Source organism: Pelmatolapia mariae, unplaced genomic scaffold (assembly GCF_036321145.2).
Source record: "Pelmatolapia mariae isolate MD_Pm_ZW unplaced genomic scaffold, Pm_UMD_F_2 NODE_ptg000826l+_length_19859_cov_1, whole genome shotgun sequence".
NCBI lineage: Eukaryota > Metazoa > Chordata > Actinopteri > Cichliformes > Cichlidae > Pelmatolapia > Pelmatolapia mariae.
Window position 1 is genome coordinate 8868 of NW_027052503.1, and position 10992 is coordinate 19859.

The following is a 10992-nucleotide window of genomic DNA, read 5'->3' on the forward strand; positions in this document are numbered from 1 at the left end:
TCCGCGACACCTCAAAGGGAGGTCCGTGAAAATATTGTCTAACATTAAACCGGTCAGTGACTCAAAAAAGGTTGGGGACCACTGACCTAGTGCACTAACAAGTGAAAGAAAAAACATAGCTCACTATTAGCCAGGAGCTACTAACTAGGATTTTGAGGATTGCTTTAACTTGCTTCATTTTATTGTTGGTTTTATTCAACCATTTTTGACTTAAGAAGCTTGCACTGCTTTCCTAAGTGGCACAGACTCAGGGTACATTCAAAAACCCACAACTCTGTAATGCAATCAAACCATAAAGGAAGACCATTTATTCAAAATTTCACAAAATTTCCTGGACTGACAGACAGGTGGAAGGCCTGAGAGTCATCAGCAGCAACTGACCGCACAGGATAATAATGTTATATTCACACTGTGCAGGCATCCATCATCATCGTGGAATAAAATGGAGAACCTGCAACATTACAAGCAAACATTACAAAAAATACAAAAGAATCTGAGTAAAACAGAAACTTGAATTCACTGGTGATGCCAAAAACATGCACAAGAAGAACGAATAAAGAATTAAAAGTTAGTACTGATTAATAGTGAAAATACGAACACACACACACACACACACACACACACACACACACATACATGTTTGTCCCTATAACCACTTAATCAATCTATACACATCTTATTTGCAGTCCATTATACTCTGATGCCATGTTGCTCGATAAGTACACATAAACTTTTTGTCTAAAACAAGAAGGAAGAAAATAAATCAATAAAACCACTCACCCAAGGAGTTCTGAGTCGTCCCTGCTTCTTCTTCTCTTTCTTTTATTTCTTCTCTTTCTTTTCTTTCTTCTCCTTCTTTTCTTTCTTCTCTTTCTTGTCTTTCTTGGCTCCTGCGCCCCCAGCTGTGGCTGTGAGCTGAGCTCGCTCACGCTCCTGGGCCACCAGGCGTCTGTAGTGCTCATCACAGGGGTGATCCCAGGTGGACTGACCCGTGGAGAAGTTGAAGTAGTAGACGCCCGCTGTCACATCCTGGCTGTGGGTAAGGAGAAAGGAAACTGGAGTCTTTCACTGTTCTGTGTAAAAGTCTGGAGCCACCCCTTATTTCTTTATAATTTTACTTTGAAGGCATCAGACATTCTTGAAATTATTTAAAATGGTCTTGTGCAACAACACCAATAATACTCATCTTACCAAACTGAAGGGATGAACCAGTGTGGACAACTTAGCAAACCTGTTGTAGGAGGACAGGCTGGTGGTGATGGATGGATCGTATAACCCCACCTCCTACATTTTTATGTCCATTAAGCATTACAAATTATTATTATGCTGTAACTGTCATAATAATTATTCAGGTTTAGTTAATACATTCAGTTAAAAACCACAGAATCTATTCTTACAGTTAACACCACTCATTGAGGACATCATAATGAAGCTAAATTATATAAAACACATGAGCCAAAAATCAGAAGGAAAAGCTATGTTAATCTATTACGTTAATCTATCATCTATCTACAAGTAATAATAACTGCTTTGTAAGCCATGTGTTGCTGGGTTAGAGGCATTATTTGGTCAATAGCTCTGACGTCTCCCTGGAGAATTTGGTAAGAGATGGTTGCTACACACTTTGGCCTTCAGTTGTCAACAACGGACCCTCACTTGTAACGAGCTGGAAATCACACCATAATCCACACCTTGAAAACACTTTGTAAAACGCCTGAATTTGCCAGAGCATACGTGAAAAGGGACTCATATCTCTGGTGCTTGAGGTCCACTCCCTGGGTGCTTTCCCATTACTTACCAAGGCTTCCACTCAGGAGGCAAAGGGGCGACGATGCCCTCCCTTGCCAGCCACAGCAGCTCAGGCTCATTGTCGGGGTCAATGCCAATCTCTCTTGCATACTCTTGGATCTCTGATCAGAAGAAAAGAAGACAAGCTGAATGTAAAGTATGCACCATCATGTAGCATAGTTTTGGAAATCTCCAGAATTGATAGCACTGCAGTTCTGGATGAGCTGTGTTAATGGAACCTGAATGCAACATGTTCCAATACATTTGTGAATAAGGTGATGATGAACACTTCAGTATAAAACAGACAATTCCAGCGGCATTGGACTAATATTAGTTCAGTGTTTAGGTGTGAATAAACACAAGTAAACCACAGTGCAGTTTAAATCTCATCAACTGTGCTGTTCAATGATGCTGGGGTACCTTGTTCAGAGGGTATATAATTCTCATCGTATTCCTCTTTGAGGATCAGCTGGTTTTTTACGAGAGCAGTTGCAGTCATGGTTACTGCAGAGATAAAACACAATTCACGCACATATTATAAAACAATGGCGATACCGTTTGCATCAACGTCTCTTTTGAAAACGGCAGGTTTTACGTTCTCGTTTAGCTAAGGGGGTAAAATTCACACATTAGCTAACTTTTGTCGCATATTTTGTTGTAAACTGACTAACAATGTTTAGCATAGAGAAAGGGGCTAAGTAGTTGGAAAGCTGATTAGAGCCGAGCCGTTTACCTTCCCAACTTTAAATTAACCCCTGTGGAAGCAACGCTTAGCTGTCAGTTCTTTGACGGCGGCATTGTGCACAAAGACAGGGGAAAGATGCGAAAGTACACTCCTAACAACATCTCCAAGGACGCTTCCTTCGTTTCCTGTTGACGATAGAGACGTTTGAATCTCACTGGCTGAGCCACTCCAGGCGCGTTCACATGTACTCGGAAACTCAGCAATTGTCAGTATATCCAGTTTATGTATGTTACAGTACATGGTGAAATTAGACTTTAACAGAGGTTTTAACGGTGAGTATACCGTCATTTATTTTAGTTTACACATATAGACACAAAATAAAAATAAAATGTCTGAAATATATGAGTAAAATCTGTTCATATGATACGACAACGTTAATATGAAAGGTATGGTTTGCAAAATGGTTTTTAGACTTGCTATGATGTATCTCTTGGAGACTGGTACTGGCAAAAAGTATCTTCCTGTCTACCTTCCACATCTCCTTTTGTCTCTTTTGCTTCTTCTTCATCTTTATTTAACGTGCTACCCTGCTGCTCTTCTTCCTCTGCCTCATTTAACTCCTCTGCTACCTCCTCTTCTGAGTGCTCAGCAGAGTTTTCAGGACCAGGAGTGACAGCATCAGCCCCTTCCTCACTGACATGATTTCCACTGCCTCCACTTCCACTGTCCGTCAGAGGATGGACTTTAAAGTTCTGATGCTGGTCTATAAAGCTCTGAATGGTTTAGGACCAAAATACATCAGTGACCTCCTGACCCAGTATGAACCTTCCAGATCCCTCAGGTCATCTGGATCCGGTTTTTTATCAGTTCCCAGAGTCAGAACCAGACACGGAGAAGCTGCATTCAGCTTTTATGCTCCTTATATCTGGAACAAACTCCCAGAAAGCCTCAGATCAGCTGAAACACTCAGTTTATTTAAATCCAGGTTGAAGACTCACCTGTTCTCAGCCGCATTTGAATAAAGCACCAAATCCAAACTTTTAAGCTTAAATTTCAAAACTTACATTTTAACTACTGACTTTATCTACTGTTCTGATTTTATCTACTGTTTTGATTTTTGATTTTATATACTGTTTTGTTTGTTTGTTTGTTTATCTTAATCAATTTTAAATCATGCTTTTTATTTGTTTTTGTTTTTAATGTCTCTGTAAAGCACTTTGAATCACCTTGTTGTTGAATTGTGCTATATAAATAAACTTGCCTCGCCTTGCCTTGCCTATCTGTGGAGAGAGGTGGATGTGGCGACCCTTCAGAGAATCCTGGGTGGAAGATAATGGGAAGAATGGTCCATCCGTCCCAAACAGAGGCAGAAAGCCAGGCATACAGAGACATAAGGGAGAGAAGGGAAGGAGGAAGTAATTTGAGGGAAAAAAAAACAAAGAAATCAAGTGAAAGATGAAGGTGAGACGTTCTTGAAACATGGCTACATGCAAAACTGCCACATTGTTAGGCAGTCAGCACATAAAAATAAGTCCACCAAACAAGAACATGCATGTCTGCACAAACAAAAGACACAAACATTGTTGTTCTGGGTCTCACATTCAAACACAAGCACAAACACAGTGGATAGTTCGAGCAGGTGTGTTTTATGACTGTGATTTCCTTGTTTCAGCACTGAATCAGTACACCTTTACACTGACAAATCAACAGGAAATTCTGTTATTCTCCCCCAAAACACACCAAATTTATGATTTTGGGTGCAAGCCTTGATTTGGTGAAAAAAAATAAGTTTACTACAGGTAAAGAAGCTAGTGATACAACTACATTTACACAGTTTTTCTCCTTATTGATCCCTTCAGCATTTAAATCAGTCATGCAGCATGATTCACTAAGGTGCATATTAAAGAAGCAAAGGTGCCTTAAACCTGCATTCCTTCTAAAGATCAGCAGGAGGCGACTCCTCCAGTCATGAAGAGAAATCTAGTTATAGAGACATCTAAGGGAAAATGACCCTTCAGCTCCCTGTGACTTCTGCAAACACTTTCTTAATGAGCTAATAGATTTAATTACTAGTTTAGTCTTACTCAGTCCAACATAATGTTCACTTTGTCCCCATTAGACTCAAGAAAGACGAGAGAGCAGGGTATGGGCACACAGTGTCCCTCGGTTTCTCAGTCAGACCCAGAACTCGAGTCCAGTATGAAGACAGAGGCATCACAGCTGGACATTTGGCTAACACAGTGGGTTATGTAATGATTACTGGGTCCACCCACAGTTTATGGTTTCGGCCCATTTTAACCTCACATGGCAACAATAGTTGTTTTTAGGGAAATACTGCACAAGAGCACATAGCAGAAGTGAGACAATTTTCTCAACTTGTGTTAATTTATTTGGCATGTGAGGAAAAACTGGTTTTATTTGAAAGGAAACTCGAGCTCCTGAAACATCCAGCTAAACTAGAAGGAGTCTGACTTCATGAAGCCAAGCGTGGCTTTATAAACTTGTTTTTTCACATAAGCATCACTTGCACCAAAAAAAATCTTTAATCAAATCTTAAATGAAATCCTAAAATTTTGTATTTTTTTCAGAACCGCAGCACATCACTGTTCTACTAGACTACAATTGCTAGCCAAACATTTTACAGAATATTCGTTTAGCAGGCGAGCATATGCTGTACAGCTGAGAGCCGACGGCCTGGGTTCAAGTCTGAAACGTGGCCCTCCGCTCTCCTGTCAGTCTTCACTTTACCTATCCAGTAAATCCATAAAAAAAAGAAACTGTTGCACTGTCCTTAGGGAAAGACTACAAAGTATGTGTCACTGTCCAAAAATTTATGGACCCTTCTCTAACCTCTCCTTGGTCTACTCTTCCACATTTGCTTAGGGCATGAAAACTACACACATATCAGGTCTGTCAGACTTCAAGCAACAAAGATGTGCCCGCATTCTCAACTTTGAAAGCCATCTGTGCTGCTTTTGGTTATTGTGTTTTTCAATACAGAAATAAAATGTATCACGAATTTGCACATCATTAGTAAGTAAATTGCATTTTATCCCTCAACACTTTTTTAAAATGTAATTTGCCCTGATTAATAAACCTGGCCGTGTTTGCATTATACATACATTTCAGGAAAAAAAACTATTTATATGATTTATTAAATTACATGATATAAATACAACTGTTCAGTGGTGATGGTAAGGAATTATACTGTGAATGATATACTTAAATAAATAAATTCATGAATGAGTTTTGATGGCGATGGCCCATGCTCTTGTTGTTTAGAGAGCAAAGCAGTAACAGTGGCAGTAGGAGGACAGAAGGACAAGGAGGAAGACACAGTAACAGCCGTGCCCGTAGGACAGATCCCAGCAGCACAGCAGCTGCAGGGACACACATGGGTCACAGTGCAAAGGTGAGAGGTTTAAAGGTCAAAGAGACACAAGAGAAGCAGAAACATATGGTTTAGAGACCACAGTTAGACGAGACAACAAGAAAAGTCCCTTTTTGTAATGATAAAAACACTTATAATAATATAGTACCAATACCCATTAATAACACTTCTAGTTAAACAGGCACTGAAAATACAGCAGTGATAAGTAAACATAAACTTTTTGTCTAAAACAAGAAGGAAGAATATAAATCAATAAAACCACTCACCCCAGGAGTTTTGAGTGGTTCCTTCTTCTTCTTCTCTTTCTTCTCTTTCTTGTCTTTCTTGGCTCCTGCGCCCCCAGCTGTGGCTGTGAGCTGAGCTCGCTCACGCTCCTGGGCCACCAGGCGTCGGTAGAGCTTGTCACAGGGGTGATCCCAGGTGGACTGACCCGTGGAGAGGTTGACGTAGCAGATGTCCCCTGTCACATCCTGGCTGTGGGTAAGGAGAAAGGAAACGGGAGTCTTTCACTGTTCTGTGCAAAAGTCTGGAGCCACCCCTTAGTGCTTTATAATTTTACTTTGAAGGCATCAGACATTCTTGAAATTATTTAAAATGGTCTTGTGCAACAACACCATTAACACTGATCTTACCAAACTGAAGGGATGAACCAGTGTGGACAACTTAGCAAACCTGTTGTAGGAGGACAGGCTGGTGGTGATGGATGGCTTGTATAACCCCACCTCCTACATTTTTATGTCCATTAAGCATTACAAATTATTATTATGCTATAGCTGTCTTAATAATTATTCAGGTTTAGTTAATACATTCAGTTAAAAACCACAGAATCTATTCTTACAGTTAACACCACTCATTGAGTACATCATAATGAAGCTAAATTATATAAAACACATGAGCCAAAAATCAGAAGGAAAAGCTATGTTAATCTATTACGTTAATCTATCATCTATCTACAAGTAATAATAACTGCTTTGTAAGCCATGTGTTGCTGGGTTAGAGGCATTATTTGGTCAATAGCTCTGACGTCTCCCTGGAGAATTTGGTAAGAGATGGTTGCTACACACTTTGGCCTTCAGTTGTCAACAACGGACCCTCACTTGTAACGAGCTGGAAATCACACCATAATCCACACCTTGAAAACACTTTGTAAAACGCCTGAATTTGCCAGAGCATACGTGAAAAGGGACTCATATCTCTGGTGCTTGAGGTCCACTCCCTGGGTGCTTTCCCATTACTTACCAAGTCTTCCACTCAGGAGGCAAAGGGGCGACGATGCCCTCCCTTGCCAGCCACAGCAGCTCAGGCTCATTGTCGGGGTCAATGCCAATCTCTCTTGCATACTCTTGGATCTCTGATCAGAAGAAAAGAAGACAAGCTGAATGTAAAGTATGCACCATCATGTAGCATAGTTTTGGAAATCTCCAGAATTGATAGCACTGCAGTTCTGGATGAGCTGTGTTAATGGAACCTGAATGCAACATGTTCCAATACATTTGTGAATAAGGTGATGATGAACACTTCAGTATAAAACAGACAATTCCAGCGGCATCGGACTAATATTAGTTCAGTGTTTAGGTGTGAATAAACACAAGTAAACCACAGTACAGTTTAAATCTCATCAACTGTGCTGTTCAATGATGCTGGGGTACCTTGTTCAGAGGGTATATAATTCTCATCGTATTCCTCTTTGAGGATCAGCTGGTTTTTTACGAGACCAGTTGCAGTCATGGTTACTGCAGAGATAAAACACAATTCACGCACATATTATAAAACAATGGCGATACCGTTTGCATCAACGTCTCTTTTGAAAACGGCAGGTTTTGCGTTCTCGTTTAGCTAAGGGGGTAAAATTCACACATTAGCTAACTTTTGTCGCATATTTTGTTGTAAACTGACTAACAATGTTTAGCATAGAGAAAGGGGCTAAGTAGTTGGAAAGCTGATTAGAGCCGAGCCGTTTACCTTCCCAACTTTAAATTAACCCCTGTGGAAGCAACGCTTAGCTGTCAGTTCTTTGACGGCGGCATTGTGCACAAAGACAGGGGAAAGATGCGAAAGTACACTCCTAACAACATCTCCAAGGACGCTTCCTTCGTTTCCTGTTGACGATAGAGACGTTTGAATCTCACTGGCTGAGCCACTCCAGGCGCGTTCACATGTACTCGGAAACTCAGCAATTGTCAGTATATCCAGTTTATGTATGTTACAGTACATGGTGAAATTAGACTTTAACAGAGGTTTTAACGGTGAGTATACCGTCATTTATTTTAGTTTACACATATAGACACAAAATAAAAATAAAATGTCTGAAATATATGAGTAAAATCTGTTCATATGATACGACAACGTTAATATGAAAGGTATGGTTTGCAAAATGGTTTTTAGACTTGCTATGATGTATCTCTTGGAGACTGGTACTGGCAAAAAGTATCTTCCTGTCTACCTTCCACATCTCCTTTTGTCTCTTTTGCTTCTTCTTCATCTTTATTTAACGTGCTACCCTGCTGCTCTTCTTCCTCTGCCTCATTTAACTCCTCTGCTACCTCCTCTTCTGAGTGCTCAGCAGTTTTCAGGACCAGGAGTGACAGCATCAGCCCCTTCCTCACTGACATGATTTCCACTGCCTCCACTTCCACTGTCCGTCAGAGGATGGACTTTAAAGTTCTGATGCTGGCCTATAAAGCTCTGAATGGTTTAGGACCAAAATACATCAGTGACCTCCTGACCCAGTATGAACCTTCCAGATCCCTCAGGTCATCTGGATCCGGTTTTTTATCAGTTCCCAGAGTCAGAACCAGACACGGAGAAGCTGCATTCAGCTTTTATGCTCCTTATATCTGGAACAAACTCCCAGAAAGCCTCAGATCAGCTGAAACACTCAGTTTATTTAAATCCAGGTTGAAGACTCACCTGTTCTCAGCCGCATTTGAATAAAGCACCAAATCCAAACTTTTAAGCTTAAATTTCAAAACTTACATTTTAACTACTGACTTTATCTACTGTTCTGATTTTATCTACTGTTTTGATTTTTGATTTTATATACTGTTTTGTTTGTTTGTTTGTTTATCTTAATCAATTTTAAATCATGCTTTTTATTTGTTTTTGTTTTTAATGTCTCTGTAAAGCACTTTGAATCACCTTGTTGTTGAATTGTGCTATATAAATAAACTTGCCTCGCCTTGCCTTGCCTATCTGTGGAGAGAGGTGGATGTGGCGACCCTTCAGAGAATCCTGGGTGGAAGATAATGGGAAGAATGGTCCATCCGTCCCAAACAGAGGCAGAAAGTCAGGCATACAGAGACATAAGGGAGAGAAGGGAAGGAGGAAGTAATTTGAGGGAAAAAAAAACAAAGAAATCAAGTGAAAGATGAAGGTGAGACGTTCTTGAAACATGGCTACATGCAAAACTGCCACATTGTTAGGCAGTCAGCACATAAAAATAAGTCCACCAAACAAGAACATGCATGTCTGCACAAACAAAAGACACAAACATTGTTGTTCTGGGTCTCACATTCAAACACAAGCACAAACACAGTGGATAGTTCGAGCAGGTGTGTTTTATGACTGTGATTTCCTTGTTTCAGCACTGAATCAGTACACCTTTACACTGACAAATCAACAGGAAATTCTGTTATTCTCCCCCAAAACACACCAAATTTATGATTTTGGGTGCAAGCCTTGATTTGGTGAAAAAAAATAAGTTTACTACAGGTAAAGAAGCTAGTGATACAACTACATTTACACAGTTTTTCTCCTTATTGATCCCTTCAGCATTTAAATCAGTCATGCAGCATGATTCACTAAGGTGCATATTAAAGAAGCAAAGGTGCCTTAAACCTGCATTCCTTCTAAAGATCAGCAGGAGGCGACTCCTCCAGTCATGAAGAGAAATCTAGTTATAGAGACATCTAAGGGAAAATGACCCTTCAGCTCCCTGTGACTTCTGCAAACACTTTCTTAATGAGCTAATAGATTTAATTACTAGTTTAGTCTTACTCAGTCCAACATAATGTTCACTTTGTCCCCATTAGAGTCAAGAAAGACGAGAGAGCAGGGTATGGGCACACAGTGTCCCTCGGTTTCTCAGTCGGACCCAGAACTCGAGTCCAGTATGAAGACAGAGGCATCACAGCTGGACATTTGGCTAACACAGTGGGTTATGTAATGATTACTGGGTCCACCCACAGTTTATGGTTTCGGCCCATTTTAACCTCACATGGCAACAATAGTTGTTTTTAGGGAAATACTGCACAAGCGCACATAGCAGAAGTGAGACAATTTTCTCAACTTGTGTTAATTTATTTGGCATGTGAGGAAAAACTGGTTTTATTTGAAAGGAAACTCGAGCTCCTGAAACATCCAGCTAAACTAGAAGGAGTCTGACTTCATGAAGCCAAGCGTGGCTTTATAAACTTGTTTTTTCACATAAGCATCACTTGCACCAAAAAAAATCTTTAATCAAATCTTAAATGAAATCCTAAAATTTTGTATTTTTTTCAGAACCGCAGCACATCACTGTTCTACTAGACTACAATTGCTAGCCAAACATTTTACAGAATATTCGTTTAGCAGGCGAGCATATGCTGTACAGCTGAGAGCCGACGGCCTGGGTTCAAGTCTGAAACGTGGCCCTCCGCTCTCCTGTCAGTCTTCACTTTACCTATCCAGTAAATCCATAAAAAAAAGAAACTGTTGCACTGTCCTTAGGGAAAGACTACAAAGTATGTGTCACTGTCCAAAAATTTATGGACCCTTCTCTAACCTCTCCTTGGTCTACTCTTCCACATTTGCTTAGGGCATGAAAACTACACACATATTAGGTCTGTCAGACTTCAAGCAACAAAGATGTGCCCGCATTCTCAACTTTGAAAGCCATCTGTGCTGCTTTTGGTTATTGTGTTTTTCAATACAGAAATAAAATGTATCACGAATTTGCGCATCATTAGTAAGTAAATTGCATTTTATCCCTCAACACTTTTTTAAAATGTAATTTGCCCTGATTAATAAACCTGGCCGTGTTTGCATTATACATACATTTCAGGAAAAAAAACTATTTATATGATTTATTAAATTACATGATATAAATACAACTGTTCAGTGGTGATGGTAAGGAATTATACTGTGAATG

General features: G+C 40.0%; 1 protein-coding gene across 5 annotated transcripts; it reads right to left on the reverse strand.

Moving 5' to 3' along the window:
* Window positions 1-334: 334 nt before the first annotated feature.
* LOC134623674 (uncharacterized) lies at window positions 335-10945 on the reverse strand. Of its 5 annotated transcripts, none has more exons than XM_063468703.1 (9): window positions 9038-10938; window positions 7514-7597; window positions 7104-7215; window positions 6131-6338; window positions 3735-3792; window positions 2209-2292; window positions 1799-1910; window positions 781-1033; window positions 346-451 (listed from the first exon to the last, which is right to left on the reverse strand). In XM_063468703.1, the coding sequence occupies exons 1-8, from the start codon at window positions 9255-9257 to the stop codon at window positions 823-825; spliced, it is 1089 nt and encodes a 362-aa protein (XP_063324773.1). In that variant the 5' UTR covers window positions 9258-10938; the 3' UTR covers window positions 346-451; window positions 781-822. The 5 variants fall into 5 exon arrangements, with proteins under 5 accessions (XP_063324775.1, XP_063324774.1, XP_063324773.1 ...); XM_063468708.1 differs by having other exon boundaries at window positions 349-451; window positions 9048-10931; XM_063468706.1 differs by lacking the exon at window positions 9038-10938 and adding an exon at window positions 7827-7937 and having other exon boundaries at window positions 349-451.
* Window positions 10946-10992: the final 47 nt, after the last annotated feature.

Excerpts from the sequence above, each read along its gene's own strand:
- LOC134623674 (XM_063468703.1), bottom strand. The coding sequence starts at position 9,257 with ATGTTTCAAGAACGTCTCACCTTCATCTTTCACTTGATTTCTTTGTTT. Across the intron at positions 7,216-7,513 it reads TTATATACCCTCTGAACAAG|AGATCCAAGAGTATGCAAGA; the intron begins GTACCCCAGCAT and ends TCTTCTGATCAG. Across the intron at positions 6,339-7,103 it reads CCTCCTGAGTGGAAGACTTG|CCAGGATGTGACAGGGGACA; the intron begins GTAAGTAATGGG and ends CCTTACCCACAG.